This window comes from Peromyscus eremicus, chromosome 4 (genome assembly GCF_949786415.1).
Source record: "Peromyscus eremicus chromosome 4, PerEre_H2_v1, whole genome shotgun sequence".
Taxonomy (NCBI): domain Eukaryota; kingdom Metazoa; phylum Chordata; class Mammalia; order Rodentia; family Cricetidae; genus Peromyscus; species Peromyscus eremicus.
Genome location: NC_081419.1, coordinates 104,539,448 through 104,555,426, shown reverse-complemented (window position 1 = coordinate 104,555,426; position 15,979 = coordinate 104,539,448). Strand labels below are relative to the sequence as shown.

Genomic DNA, 15,979 nt, shown 5'->3' with positions numbered 1-15,979 from the left:
TCACAGAGATCCGCCTGGCTCTGCCTCCCGAGTGCTGGGATTAAAGGCGTGCGCCACCACCGCCCGGCGCAAAGTAGACTTTTGTGTCATCCTGTTGAGAGGCTCCTGCAGGGGATGTTTTCTGGGAACAAAGACCAGAGGAGACAGGGTTTGGGTACAGCAGGGTGCGGTGTGGTGAACAGAGTAGCTTCAGGATATGGCTAGGGGTGAGGGCAGGGCGCCCTGTATGTGCCAGTGTGTGATTTGGAGAGAACTGGGAGACGGGCTGATTACTCTGATGGAGGAGGAAGATGCCATACTTCTGACTTAATCACTTGGCATTGTGGCTAAATTCCTTCCCGGGGGAGACGAAGCCACTCCTACCCCTTTCCCTAAGGTCCCAACGACAGCTTATTGTTCTTCCTTACAGAGACTAGGTGAGGGGTTACTTACTAGAGTGGGGTGCTCCCCCTCAAAGGCCACATGGGGAGTCTCTACCTAGCAGGGATGATGACTTTCCCAGAGTCACCAATGGAGCTTCTCTCCACTAGTCCCTCCTGCGTATACTCCACCCCTGGCCCCGGCCACGACTTAGGGTGAAGTTGGGTGTGAGTGGTAGGGTGCTGGATACTCGGGTGAGGGTCTCCACATCCCTGCACCTCTCTGGGAGGCTGTTGACAGTCAACAAGCCCAGCTGGGATGATCTTTTCCAAGTGGTGAACTGACCTCTCTTAGCAGTTGTTGGGCCTGGAGGACAGTCACAGAGTACTCGCCACCTCTTCCTCCAGCCCTTACATTCCTTCTTCAAGAGTCCCTGGGCCTGGGGCAGTGCTGGGGGTATGACAGAGATGCCTGACTATTCTCCAAAGTACCAAACCCTTGTGCCCTTCGGTCACTCTTCTGTTTCTGGAACACAGCTCTTGGCAAGTCTTGACAAAAGCAGGAACAGAAGACTGTCCAAATGGTGGTAGGAAACTCATGGGCCAGCATCTCTGCAGTCAAGAGCATGTGCTCTCCACGGGAGCCTAGGACTTCCCTGGTCACGGTTGTCTGTGTTGCCTGTGCCGGATGTGAATTTCCTCCCTGTGAGGCGGGCCTCTAGTCCAATCAGAAAGCTGGTTCCATCCAGATGTGAATTTCCTCCCTGTGAAGCCGGCCTCCAGTCCAGTCAGAAAGCTGGTTCTAGCCAGATGGGAATTTCCTCCTGTGAAGCGGGCCTCCAGTCCAGTCAGAAAGCTGGTTCTATCCAGATGTGAATTTCCTCCTGTGAAGCAGGCCTCCAGTCCAGTCAGAAAGCTGGTTCTATGCAGATGTGAATTTCCTCCCTGTGAAGCGGGCCTCCAGTCCAGTCAGAAAGCTGGTTCCATCCAGGAGCACCCCATGCACCAGCGCATCTTGCCTGGCACTTCCATCACGAAGCATGCAGGATCCACAGCTGAGCAGGACTGAGGCTTAATTCTCCTCAGCATCCTCAGCAGAAACTTCCAGCACTACAGGATCTAGCTCTCAGGGAGAGGACACTTCAGCCCAGTCCTAGCTTTATTTCTCCAGCAACTGGGTCTTGTCATTAAGTTCTGGAAGGCAACCAGCAACCGTGGCAAAAACCTTTTTTGTTTTAGGGGCCTCAAGGGCGTCTGTGGAAGGTAACCTACTCCTAGCACTGGGGTTCCCAATTAACCTCCTATGGCTCTTAGGAGCGTCTAGTTTGCCCTTTTGTGTGCTTGTTCGCATTTTCAGACACAGGTGATTGCAAACCTTTCCCAGTCACCTTGGCGGGCATCACTGTGCCTGACCCAGCCATACTGTTCCCTCCCACAAATCCCACAGCAACACCTGGCCTTGACACCTCCATGGTGGCTCCTTCAGGTACACTGGCATGGCTGTCAGTGAGTTGTGTTATCTCTGTGTAACATACCCTTTCTACAGAGGATGGACAGAGCGATGGTGTGAAGTCCTGAACTGACGTCTCAAAATGAGGAAGTGGGGTGCTAACTCTGGGTGATGCACTTTAAAGTCTGCTGTCATTCTGTCCCCCCAGGTACCCATCTTTGTGTTGTCACCTCTGAGAGTGGGCACTGCCCCAACTGTGGACAAACCAGGGCTGAGTGTTAGTTATCTGACTTGTGCAAGGCCCCGGGTTTGGTTCCCAGCACCACAAAATAAATACAAAAGCTAATGCCGGGTGACGCCCCAGAGAAAACAGAAGACCCCTCCATACTAGGACACGCGGGTCCAGCACACCAGCAAAAAGAGGAAAGAATACAAGGAATGGCAAGAGATTCAGACCTCTCGGCAGAGCCGGGCTTGCGGCTCTGCAGAATGCCTCACATGCTGGAGGCCCCGAGTTTGCCCACCATATTGAAAAGAAAAAAAAAATCGGAAATGCGAGCCAAAAGGAATCCCACCTTGGACTTGACCTGGCAAGTCAACAGGCTGGGCATGCTAGGGAGAGCGCGGCAACACCATAGATGCAGGGTGTAGACCGAGGTGTAATTTTGCTTGTGTGTGTGTGTGTGTCGGGTACAGTATGTTCTCCACAGCTGTTTATAGGGATGGGTCAAATAAAATGGGGGAGATTCAGGAAGGAGCTGTGCAGCAAACACCAGGTTGCCCTTACACCCACCTATCCAACCAATCTGCAACTCAAGTCGGGAGGGGTGGCTTCCTCAGTAGCTTGAGCATTCCCTGAAGAGAAAGCCACATCCAGAACATAGGCAAGGGGCAGCGAGGCCCCCAGTATGCCATGGTGGAGCCAGGTGTGCTGGGACAGGCAAGCGGGACAGGTGGGGAAGAATGGTGTCCTCTACTCACCCACATGCCCTGCCTGGGGTCAGGAGAAATGCCTTTATCATAATGGCTGAACCCCAGGCCACCTTGCCAAGCCTGAGGGCCAAAGAGGGAATATCCCCAGAACTGCCCGGGACACAGAAACCTGCTTTCACCTCTCATGTTCCCTGAACATACCCTTCCTCCAGAAACAACTTCAGGAACTGCAAGGCAGGCACTGACCCCCAAGTGTCTCCCAGGGAATGTCTTGGGGAGAGGGGATGCACATGATGGAACAAGGCAGCTTAAACAGGATTCCTGTCAGGCTTTTGAGGACAGAGGACCTTTGGCATTTATTTGTGTATGTGGAGGCAAGGTTCATTCTATGGCATAATATGGAGGTCAGAGAACAACCTCTAGAGTCAGTTCTCTCCCTCCACACACGGGCTCTGGGATTGAACTCAGGTCGTCTGCCAAGCTATAATGGCAAAACATACACTGTGCTGCCTCCTAGCCCCCATCCCCAGCATGACCTTGACATAGACAAGAGGACAGCCCATGACTCACAAGAACAAGAACTCAAGGAGAGGAGCAGTATGCCAGCTATCCAGGCACGTGAGCATCCTCTGTACAGAACTGCCCCTCTGACCATCCATCAAGATGGCTTCCCACCTGTCAAAGGAACTCAAGAGACAGACAAGGCTCAAAACAAATATACCATTTATTTTGGAAACATGCCTTCAAGAATTTACATTTGCTGCATTCTAAAATCAAAGGCTGTATGTTTCTTTGCCAACCCTCAAGCTAAGAAGTGTGACACCCAAAGTTCTCTCAGGATCCCAGAGGCTGCAAGAGCAACTCTGTTTTATTGTTTGTTTTGTTTTTGAGACAGCGTCTCACTATGTAGCTCTGGCTGACCTGGAACTCACTATGTAAACCAGGCTGGCCTTGAACTCACAAAGATCTGTCTGCCTCTGCCTCCCAAATTCTGGGACTAAAGGTGTGCACGACTATGCCAGGCCACAGGCAACTCTTGAATCCCAAAGGGCCAGAGTTTAGTATCAACTGGCCCAGAGCTCCCCTGTGCAGAGCAAACTGCCCTTCCATACCTGGCTGCTGACGTTGCCTGGATGTCCTGGTAAAGCACAACCCAGAGAAACACTAGCCAGGAGTGCCTGCCTCCTGGGGAGTTCTGCACTATCCTCCCCACACCCACGACCCTAGTGGCCACCAGCCCCAGCAGTCACACTAAAGTACTCTTGCAGCTTGAGCAAGGCCCGGAATCGGTGAGAAATGGTGTTCTTCTCAGCCTTTGGCATCTCTGCATACCTAAGAGGAAAGAGAAGCAGCTCAGAAAACAGAGAATCCAGAAATCAGGAGGCTGGGCACCCCATTGCCACCCTGGAGCCCAAAGCCCAATGATTCTGTTTGCAGGGGAGGGGGCCCCTGTAGGTAAAAACCATACTGAGAGCCTGTGCACAGGCAAGGGGCAGTCAGGCCCCCAGTACTCCATGTCTGAGCCCAAGCAAATGACCTTCCACCCTGAGAGAGCCAGGAAAGCAGGCAATGGGCCACCTGGTCCTCAGCCTGGTAGACCAGACAGTTTTAAATTCCTCTGTAAGATAGAAACGCTCAGTCATGGGCTTGGAGAGAAGCTAAAATTGCTCTAGTGTGGACAAGAATGAGGTAGAGGTGTCTGGTAGAAGCAGTGGAGTCTGACAGATCAAACAGCACTGTGGGCTGCAGAGCCAGGCAGCTGGCCAGGGGCCAATTTTGTCAGTGTGAGGACACTACTAGACAGGTGAGAGGTCACACCCTGCCTTTAGGCTTCAGAACTAGCTACATGTGGCTAAGTTAATTACAACTGAATACAAATGGGGCTGGAGAGATGGCTTAGTCCCTTGAACCCGACAGACTCTTCTGACCTCTAGCCAGTATAGTCATCTGGTATACAAATATGCATACAGGCAAAACACCCATTAACACAAAATAAATAAACAGAACAAAAATCAACTCAGCTCCTCATCTAACTAAATTCCAAGTGCTCTGTGACCGCCCAAGCAGACAGCACATCAGAGGACACTCCTGACACCCAAGGACGGGCTGACCAGGGCTGCTTCAGGCCTGTGAGGTGCTGGGCAGGGGAGCTACAGTCTGGAAAGCCTGATCCAGCAACGACAATGTACAAATATTCACAAATAAAAGGGTGCTGTCAATGTGAAGTGCTAAGAACATATACTACTGTGTGGGTTTCTCATGTCTAAGAGCAGCTACAAAAGTATGCATTTTCCCAGCCCAGATGGAGCTAGTGTCAGCCCACAAAACCACAAGGTTTATGCATCTTGATAGGCAGGGCCAGAGGATGAGAGCCACCGGCCATAAGACGGCCAAGTGAGCTAGGAGCAGAACCTAGGATATCTGTGTTGCCCTGCCATGGACTAGGCCACCTGGATTCCTTGTGTCCATCCCAGCGGAAATGGCTTCAGCTGGAACAAAGCTTGCCTTACCCATATCCGCATGACTGCACACGGGCAGGGTGCCCACCCAAGCCCACACACGAGGGAGGAAGTTTGGGTTCCTTACGTTTGCTCATATCCATCCGGCTGAAAGCAGAGGTCCCAGCCAAAGTCCCGGCAGCCTCGTGGCTTCACGATCTGGCCCTGTAATATGGAGGGCAGGTGTGTAACAGGGAGGACAGGTGTGTAACAGGGAGGACAGGTGTGTAACTGGAGATGTACTGGACCAGAGTGAGTTTGTTTGGTTTGCGAATCTGACTAAACCTGAATTACTCAAAATGTTTAATAGTACAAAGGACCCACAGTTCCTATAAATTTCTGTTGGCAACTCAGTAAGTAAAGTTAGAGCAATAGCTGGGTAGGATGGGACAACCTGTAATGGGCACACTAAGGAGGCTGAGGCAGGAGGACTGCTCAGTTACCAGGCCAGTCAGGGCTACATAGCAAGATTCTGTCTTAAAAAAACCAGGAGGCTAGGGAGATGGCTCAGCTGGTGAGTCTCTTGTCTTGTAATTATGAGGACCTGAGTTCAACTCCCAGAACCGACATTAAAACAAAAACAAAAACCAACTTTAAATAAGCCAAGTAGAGTTGTGTAGCACCTATAATCTCAGGGGAAGGTAAACAACCTAGTCTATTTAGCAAGTCAGGCCAGTGGAGACTATTTCAAAAAACAAGATGGGCCAGGCATGGTGGTGCACACCTTTAATCCCAGCACTTGGGAGGTAGAGGCAGACAGATCCTTGTGAGTTTGAGGCCAGCCTGTACCACAGAGTGAGTCAAAGACAGCCAGGGCTACAGAGGGAAACCCTGTCTTGAGAAACCAAACAACCAAGATGGACTCAAGAGGCAGAGGCAGGTGGCTCTCTATGAGTTCAAGGTTAGCTCAGTCTACACAGTGAGAACTCGTAAACAAACAAAAAACCAATACCACAAGACAGACAGCACCCTGAGGTTGTACCCTGGCCTCCGCATATTCATGCATGTGCACACAGATACATAGCAAAGGACACAGAGCAGGCTTGGGAGGAGGAACTTTGCATTTGACTGGCCTACAGATACCATTGTGATGACTTTCTTTCTGTAGTTCTGATAAACTGTAACCTAACCCAAGAAAAGCTGGGCCAGTTTTGAAAATGTGACAGAAAACATGCAGTCTGGAAAGGTGGCTCAGCAGGTAGGTAAGTGCTTGCTGCACTGAGTACTTGATTTCACTCCCTAGATCCCAAAGTAGCTACGAGAGCCAACTCCTAAAAGGCAACCTCTGACCTCCACACATGCAACATGGTATGCATGCAATGCATGCAACACACACACACACCACACACACACACACACACATAATAAATAAAAATTTTAGAAAATTTGCTCCTGATAGGAAGGTAAGGGTCCTGAACTGTTCATGGTATTTCTTACAATAGAGGGAAGAACTAAGGCCATGGCTAGGTGCTGCCATGCTCCCCAGCATGCATAAGGCACTTGGGAGGTAAAGACTAGACGTTCAAGGTCATCCTCAGCTATAAGGTTGAGAATGGCCTGAGCAACTAGCTTAGCAGGGCATGGTGGCACATACCTTTAACCCCAACATTTAGGAGACAAGTGCAGGCGGATCTCTGTGAATTCAAGGCCAGCCTGGTCTATATAGTAAGTTCCAGGCCAGCCAGGGCTATACAGTGAGCCTGCTAAAAAGAAAGGGGGAAGGGCACACATACAACCGTGAAAATGTCACAAAGATGACAAGCAGTGTCATGAAATGCCATGTTATCAATACCAAGTCTGCTCTGGATCAGGGATGAAGCTCAAGGGGAGAGCTAGGTTAGCAGGAGACCCAGGCAGTACACCACTACACTCCAGATAACACCAGACACACTAAAGCAGGTGTAATCCCAGGCATGCTCCTGTAATCCCAGCTCCCAGGCCGAGACAGAGTACTCCAAGTTCAAAGCCAATTTGGGCTACATGGTGAGTTTGTGACCAGCACAGGCAACAGCAAGACCCTGTTTCAAGACAAAAACTAATAAAAAAGGAGGAGCTGGGAATAGAGGCCAGGGATAGAGTGCCTGCCTAGTGTGTAGAGGAACTGGCTTCACATCCTAGCACCTGGTATGTGGGGGAGAGGAAGGCACAGGACAGTGACAAGGGCGGTTATAAATAATGGAGGTTAAGCACAGAAATAAACGCCAAGTTACACAGTGCCAAAGGGAAATTATGCTTCTGCTAGTGGGGAGCTATGTGACCAAAGCCCAGGACTGAAGCACTCGGAGCCTCACTACAGCCGTCCACACTCTCAGCCTGAGGTCCCAGCAAACACAGACTCCTCCTCCCACAACGGATGTCTTAAGGCAAACGGCTACTACTACAAGGACAATGCTGTTCCTGTGCCACTTGACAGTGTGTAACAAGCACACCAAAGACAACGAGCCCACCGGGACAACAGAACAGGATGGAGAAACGAGACCACCTCAAGGAGACTGGGAGCTGATCAACAGGACCAGAGAGGGAGGGACGGCAGTACCAGCCGGTCTAAGGCAGTTGCTACTTAGTCACTGCAGGAAGTGGCCAACTGGAGACTTCTGGGAAAGCCACAGGCAGCACAACTCACTGCGAACAATGTAACTGGGCTGTGAAACAAACCGGCCTCCTACCACTCACTACATGGGTAACCGAAAGAGCTGAAAACAGGCTCTTGACTCATCCGCACTCCTGGGTCACAGCAGTATTATTCACAAGATCCTGAAGGTTGTCAACAGAGAAACTAATGAAGAAAATGTAGAACAGGGGAGGGACATGTACTCCCAGCTCTTGGCAAGTGGAGGCAAGGGATCAGAACTTCAAAGATGTCCTCAACTACACAGTAAGTTAGAGGCCAACCTGGGGATACACAAGACCCTGACTCAAAACCAAAACAAAAAACAAGAAAGAAAAAGATAATAGAGTATATAAAACAAAATGTTCAGCCTTTAAAACTCTCAAAACTCTGCTGTGCTACAACACAGGCAAACCTTGAGAATGTCTTGCTAAGTGAACTAAACCAGTCACACAAAAAGCAAACACTGAAGCCGGGGCGTGGTGGTGCGCACCCAAGAATCCTGGTACTCAGGAGGCTGAGGCAGGCCAGCCAGGGCCACACAGTGAGACCTGATCTCAAAAATAAACAAAAACAAAAAACCAAGGGGGAGGCCAGACAGTGGTACACACCTCTAATTCCAGCACTCGGGAGGCAGAGGCAGGCGAAACTCTGTGAGTTCAAGGCCAGCCTGGTCTACATAGAGAAACCCTGTCTCAAAAACCAAAAAAAAAAAAAAAAAAACAAAAAAAAAAAAAAAAACCATTGGCTGCTCTTGCTGAGAACCTGGGTTCAATTTCCAGCAGACACACACACACACACACACACAGCAGTTCCAAGGGATCCGATGCTGTCCCTGGCTTTGATGGGCACCATGTTACATGCTGTGAACAAATATACAGGCAGACAAGATATCCATACACATAAAATAAAAAATAAACTTAAAAATAATAACAGTAAAGTAGTCAAACTCTTAGAAGTGTGAAGTAAAATGGTAGCATCTGAGTGAAGAAGGAGCTTGTTAAAATGGGTCGTTTCAGACTTAAAGGACAAGAATCTTCTGTAGTCCTTGTAAATGCAAATACACTTAACAGTACACTGAACGACAGTTAAGATGCATTTGTGGGACTGGAGAGATGACTCAGTGGTTAAGAGCACTTGCTGCTCTTCCAAAGACCAGAGCTCAGTTCCCAGCACCCACATCTGACAGCTCACATCATCTGTAACTCCAGCTCCAGGGGATCTGATGCCTCCAGCCTCCTTGGACACCTGCACTCATGTGCACATACCCACATGCAGACATATACACACCTACACACAATTTAAAAAAAAGAAAGAAAAGAAAAAAGATGGCTTTATGTTGTGTCTGTATTTTGTTTTTGTTTTACTATTATCCAAAATAGTTAACTAAACAAAATAACACAAAGTGTCTATATACAGTTGAACTGGGGAACCAGGTTTTATCTCGGCTGGAGGGACAGTGTATGCTAGAAGGCAGACTGTCCTGATCAGCTTTAAGGGTGGTCTGGTGGACGCTCAGAAAAGCAACTACACCTCAGGTCTGACAGGCAACTTCAGGAGGTGCTGAAGGGCCACTGGCAGAGAAATGAAGAACTGAAATTCTGAGATGGAGAAGTAGCTCCATGGTAGAACACTTGCACAGCACGTAAAAGCTCTGACTTCCACCCCATCACCACAAAACAAACATTACAATTTTGGGTGAACAAGAAAATTCAGAAAGGCTGGAAGACAACCACGAGAAGCTGTAGGCAAGGTGTGGTGGCATATGACTACTTGGGAGGCAGAGGTGGATCTCTGTGAGTTTTGAGGCTAGCCTGATCTACATAGTGAGTTCCAGGATATTGATAGCTACATAATAGAGACCTGGTCTCAAAGAAAAACAAAAAACAAAACAAGGGGTGGGGGTCCACTGTACAGTGGGTATGCTGACACAGGACTACAATGCCCACTTGGAGATAGAGGCAGTAGGATCTGAAATTCAAGGTCCATCTTGGCCACACAGCAAGTTCAAGGCCAACCTGAGATAAATGAGAGACTCTCTCAAAAACCTGAGTGGGGAGGAGACTCTGTCCTGGCAGAGGAACAAGGCCATCTCAGCAAGCTGGCCTGTAGCTCTGGCTTTGAGGACAGCAGTTCCCTTTAGTTTGTGCACCTGCATCTTACCAGGACCTACTCTGGCAAGATCCGAGTGTATAAGGCAAGGGTCACACAGGTTTGGGAACTGGCATTTTCCTAATTGTGGTATCTCTCAGCAAGCAGAGTGCCCCAAAGCTCCCTCTACCTCTACCATCTTCTTTCATATCACAGCCATTTATTTAAGCCACAGAGTCCTCTGGTGACCTGCAGAATTGTTCAGGTGGGTACGTACCGAGGTCTGGCCCCTGAACAGGAGGACTGGCTGGCTTGGGTCCCCGGTGCTGAGAGCAAATGTACAAAGTGCATAGGCTGATTTGTCCTCAAAGCCAGCCAGGAGCTGGTGGAGACCTGCAGAAAGATTTAGAGAGGGTTCAGTGAATCTACGCTGTCCAGTCCCCACCCTACTCCAGAAGCCCAAGGGTGTGGAAGGATTCTCCAGATTGGATTATGTTAGAGTGGGAGGCTGCAAGGGCTGCATTCTTGTCCTCAAGAGGGACCTGAAGCCTCTCTTTGGGTTCTGACACAAACTAAAACAAGGTTCTTTGTTGAGATCAAAGTGTCATGTAGCCCAGCTTGGCCTAGACCTCACTTTGTAACCCAGGCTGTACTGGAACATAAGCTCCTTCTGCCTCCACCCAGTGAATGCTGGGATTGCAGATATGCACCACCACACTTGGTTTATGTGGCCCTAGGGACTGAATCCAGGACTTTATGTACGTCAGGCAAGCATTCTGCCAACTGCGATACATTCCCATGATCTCAGGTAGTCCAGACTAGCCTTTAACTTGACTATACAGCTGAGGATGAACTTCTGATCCTTTTGCTTACAGCTCTCAGGATCACAGGCCTAGACTACCATTTGGGTTCTGTTTTGTTTTTAAAACAGAATCTTGCTTTGTAGCCCAGGCTGGACTCCACAGCCTCCCTAGTGCTGGGATCACAGGGATGTGCCTAATACTTTGGCGACACAAGATTGCTCCAAAAAGTAAAATGGCTTTTGTTTTTAAGGATCTATTTATATTTACATATGTAAGTGTTCTGGCCACATGCATGTGCACTAGTGCCCACGGAGGCCAGAAGATGTCAGATCCTCTAGAACAACAGTTATGGACAGCTGTAAGCAGCCTTGTAGGTGCCAAGAACCAAACCTGGGACCTCTGAAAGGGCAACAAGCACACTTAACTGCCGAGCCATCTCTCCAGACCATTTGGGTTTTTTTGAGACAGGGTCTTGTGTGTATGGCCCAGGCTGGTCTTGAACTTGGGATCCACCTGCCTCAGCCTCCTAAGTGCTGAGATTACAGGAATGCACCACTGTACCTGGTTTCAAGTGCTTTTTTTTTTTTTTAAATAATGAAAGAGGTCCAGGAGGTGGTGGGGCACACCTTTTTTTTTTTTTTTTTTTAATATTTATTTATTTATTTATTTATTATGTATACAGTGTTCTGGCTGCATGTATACCTGCAGGCCAGAAGAGGCATCAGATCTCATTACAGATGGTTGTGAGCCACCATGTGGTTGCTGGGAATTGAACTCAGGACCTCTGGAAGAACAGCCAGTGCTCTTAACCTCTGAGCCATCTCTCCAGCCCGGTGGGGCACACCTTTAACCCCAGCACTTGGGAGGGAGAAGCAGACAGATCTGTGATTTCAAGGCCAGCCTGGTCTACAGATAGAGTTTTAGGATAGCCAAGGCTCCACAGAGAAACGCTGTCTTGAAGAACAAACAAAACAACAAATAAAACCCCAAAACCTAAAGAAGGAACATTCTGGTACATACTCCCAAGTGAAAAGATAGATTCTTGGACCTAGAAGAGGTAGCTCCCTCCCTGAAGACCAGGCTAGGCAATGGCTGACGCAAAGAACTGCAAACAGTCATTAAGGTCAAACCCCTTGACAACCAGAATCAACTAACCCCTTGGTCCCTCAGATTCAAAGCTTTCATCACCGATCCCCAGCTCTCCACCACAGTGCCTTCTGGACCACAGGGAAAGCTGTCACCAGTGTGCCAATGGAGATGAAAGTAGAGGCCGATGGCCTAGGGCAGCCATGACTAAGTGGGGACTCCTCCCAGGCTCAGTTCCAAAAGGCCCATGGGAAGAGACAACAGGGACACATACCTTCAGGCTTTAGCTTCTCTAGGAACCATTTTCTGCAAAAGAAGGAAAGGAGAGTCAGTACCAAGAGCAAGAGCAGACTTCCCTTCCTATCACCTGCTCTGGCCTACACCCATAGGGACCAGAGCTCCCAAATGCTGGAGAAATGAAAAAGAACGTCTCCAGTCAAAATTAAGACAACAACCCAAAGGCTGGGAGTATAGCTCAGCAGCAGAGAAACAGAGAAGAGGGGAGAGCAAGGGAGGCAGAAGGAAAGGGAAGAGAAAGAGAAACAGGAGTCTAACAGGAGGAAATGGAGCTAAACAGGCAGTAGACACAAGGCTCGGTATGCAAAGGAAGGCAAGCACCCCAGTGGGGACGAGGCAAACACCGAGGCTGTAGCGGGAAGGCTACCCCTTCTTATGTAGCCAAGGATGACCCAGAACTTTCGCTCCTTCTGTCCCCCATCTTGCAAGAGCTGGAATTGTGAGCATGCACTACCATGCCTGCTCACCTGGTGTACACAGGGACAGGGTTGAACTCGGGGCTTTATTACGCAATAAAGGCAAACACTCTAACAAGTGCACTACATCCTCACCCACCTGTTGTGCTTTGACTAGGATTATTTTACGTATATCAGTGTTTTGCCCACATACATGTATACGCACCACATGTGTGCCTGGTGCCTGCAGAGGGCAGAAGAGGAGGTCAGGCTACTTGGAAAGGTAGCTTCAGAAGGTTGTGAGATGCCATGCGGGTGACGGAAATTGAACCCAGGTCCTCTTCAAGAGCAGCCAGTGCTCTTAACAGCTAGGCCATCTCTCTAGGCCCTCTTTTTTAAGGTTTATTTATGTGTATGTGCACACATATCTATGTGAATGTATGTGCACAACGAATGTACAGGTACCTCTTGGATTCCTTGGAGCTGTAGTTATAGGAGTTTGTAAGTTGAATGTGGATGCTGGAATGTAAATTCCAGTCCTCATGACTGAGCAACAAGCACTCTTAAGGGTTGAGTCCTTTCTCCAGCCCCCTAAATTATTTGAGACAGGGTCTCACTGTATAGCTCTAGCTGGCTTGGAACTCATTAAGTGAACCAGGCTGGCCTCAAACTCATAGAGAGCTGCCTGTCTCTGCCTCCTAGGTGCTGGGATTAAAGGCATGTGCCTCCATGCCCAGCTCTTTCTTTTCTTGTTCTTAAGATTTATGTTTTTTTTTTTTTTTTTTTTTTTGGTTTTTCGAGACAAGGTTTCTCTGTGTAGCTTTGTGCCTCTCCTGGAACTCACTTGGTAGCCCAGGCTGGCCTCGAACTCACAGAGATCCACCTGGCTCTGCCTCCCGAGTGCTGGGATTAAAGGCGTGCGCCACCACCGCCCGGCAAGATTTATGTTATTTTTAATCACGTGTGTGTGTGTGTGTGTGTGTGTGTGTGTGTGTGTGTGTATGTGAATGCAGGTACCCACAAAGACAAGAGACATCAGAGTCTATGAAGCTGAAGTTACAGGCAGTTGTAAGCTGCTTGATTTAGGTGCTGAGAATCAAACCTGGGTCAGTGGAAAAGCAGCAAGCACTCTTAACTACTGAGCCACCTCTTCAGTCCTACCTTTGATAGTCGTAATCCTTCCTTGGTATTGATGCCAAGATAGGGAATGACCCATAACGTCATATAACCAATCATTTTACTATTCCGGTAGTTTTGTGGATGGGGCCCTGCAGGGGTGGAGGTGTAGTAGAGTACTCACATGTAGGGGCCAGGGAGCCCCCCGAGGGCATTAAAGCACAGACAGGTATCCTCCACCAGTACAGGACCCTGCACCTGTAACACAAACATACAACCCTGAGACTCTATCAGAGGTAGGCTTCATTCCCAACACTGAGTCTGCTCAGGCTGGGGCCTAGACCACAACAAGCAGAGGGCGAGAGCTGTGGGTATAGATCCATCAAGAGCCGCACGACTCAGCTCTTTGTCTTCAGCTTAGAAATGTGGACATCAGAGCATTAGCTCAGCACAGAGCAATGAAGTGCTGGAAATCAGCTGGAAGCCGGATTCCATGTGTTCCTTCCCAATTCTGTAAACTGTATGAGTACAGGGTGGGGGTGGGGTAGATCTGTATAGGGAACATGTATGGCTGAATGTATAGAACTAAGAATCAGAGAAGCGGGGCTGGAGAGATGGCTAAGAGGTTAAGAGCACCGACTGCTCTTCCAGAGGTACTGAGTTCAATTCCCAGCACCCACGTGGTGGCTCACAACCATCTGTAATGAGATCTGGCACCCTCTTCTGTGTACATAATAAATAAATTAAAAAAAAAAAAAAAGAATCAGAGAGGCAAGCGTTGGAATACAAGAGGCAGTGTCCCAACAAACTATTTTATTCTCCGCCTGTTCCCACAAGGCACAGGCCCTGGAAGCCCACAAGAAGACTGACTGGGGGACCACAATGGTTAAGTACCTGGCGAGCGGCCTCCCGACACTTCTGTATGGAAATTTCATCCGGCTCTCCCTGATACTCAGGCACTGATCAGTGGACAGACATATAGACATACAGAGTCAGGACACAGCAAGACAGTTAAATCAAACTACTTTTAAAAATGAAACAAAACAGAAACATACGGTCAATTTTCTGTGCCACCAAAGTGCATGGAAACTTATCTCCTAGAATCTGAATGACCTGTTCCAAAATGAAAGAACATCTGTCACACCGTTTGCTAACAATTCCCCACTAACTCCCTATTACTATGTGAGGTGTCATCCACCTTTCTCGTTGGGTAATGTTCCCATCAGTCCCCTAGAGCTTACAAATTTTTTCTATAGTAATGCTTCATCAAATCTAGGTAGAAAAACAGCTTTCTCAGGCTGTGTTGTTCAGAAGTAGGACAGTGACAGCAATTCTGTAAGTCTTGGGTTAGATCCAAGGGACCTACAGTCAGAAGAAAACGAAAGTCTTTGGGTCTTCATTCTAAAAGCTGTGTAAAGCTTTGACAAACTTGTGTTTTTCTTTTGTTAACCTGCCTTTTATTATGCTGTGGTCAGTCATGAATCTGATGAGGTATTACACATTTCAGATATGGGAAATGACTAAGATGGACCACAGTGGGGTGTGAACTTCTCAGTCTGGATCAACCCCACACACTTCCTGTTTGCCATCACTTTTGAGGCAGAGAGATGTCACAACTTAGGACTTAGGGGGCGATCTTTGTCACAGATGCCACTACTCTAGCTCTCATATTCTGCTGACTTATCAGCTCATCCCAAAACGGGTGTGGTGGGGCATGCAGGTAGACACAGACCTTGGGAGACAGGAAGGTCAAGAACAAGGTCAATCTGGCTACACAGCTGGGTCAGGCTAGCCTGGACTACACGACCCCAAAGTAATACGAAAAAAAACCTCTTGAATCGGGCTGGAAAGATGGCTCAGGGGTTTTAAGAGCACTCACTGGCTGTTCTTCTGGAAGTCCTGAGTTCAATTCCCAGCAAACACATGGTGGCTCACAACTATCTATGATGAGATCTGACGCCCTCTTATGGCCTGCAGGCACACATGCAGGCAGAACACTGAATACATAATAAATAAATCTCAAAATTAAAAAAAAAACAACCCAAAACCTTAAATCCTCAAGGCGCCGCACTCCACGGAGATCTCTCCCCAAGACCAGCCTGTCCACACTGGGGCTAACCCACGTTCCCCAAAGGTCCAACTCCCGGTGTTCCTCACCCCTCTCCCGGGCTTCCCTGGTGAGGAAAGCCCTGCAGCCCTATCTCCACCCGCCTTCTAGAGGGTCCCCACACCCCACGACACCTCCTCCAGCTTCTTTGCGTTTCCCGTCACAAACACGACTTTCTTCCCCGCCAAAGAAGCGGCCATTGCATGGGCTGGTGACGGTGAGGGAATGCCCGGAAG

The 15,979-nt window shown here is 48.8% G+C and overlaps 1 protein-coding gene across 1 annotated transcript; it reads right to left on the bottom strand.

Annotated features, from left to right (window-relative positions):
• Positions 1–3,447: 3,447 nt before the first annotated feature.
• On the bottom strand, positions 3,448–15,968 carry Itpa (inosine triphosphatase). Its single transcript, XM_059261439.1, has 8 exons — positions 15,878–15,968; positions 14,692–14,749; positions 14,531–14,595; positions 13,821–13,894; positions 12,103–12,134; positions 10,217–10,332; positions 5,329–5,405; positions 3,448–4,074 (listed from the first exon to the last, which is right to left on the bottom strand). Exons 1-8 carry the CDS (start codon positions 15,941–15,943, stop codon positions 3,966–3,968), a joined length of 597 nt encoding a protein of 198 aa, XP_059117422.1. The 5' UTR covers positions 15,944–15,968; the 3' UTR covers positions 3,448–3,965.
• Positions 15,969–15,979: the final 11 nt, after the last annotated feature.

What these genes read in the sequence shown, in the direction of transcription:
- Itpa (XM_059261439.1), bottom strand. Translation starts at nt 15,943, where the DNA reads ATGGCCGCTTCTTTGGCGGGGAAGAAAGTCGTGTTTGTGACGGGAAAC. An exon ending in ACGCAAAGAAGCTGGAGGAG is followed by an intron (nt 14,750 to 15,877) that starts GTGTCGTGGGGT and finishes ATTTTGGAACAG; the next exon opens with GTCATTCAGATTCTAGGAGA. An exon ending in GTCGGGAGGCCGCTCGCCAG is followed by an intron (nt 13,895 to 14,530) that starts GTACTTAACCAT and finishes TTTGTGTTACAG; the next exon opens with GTGCAGGGTCCTGTACTGGT.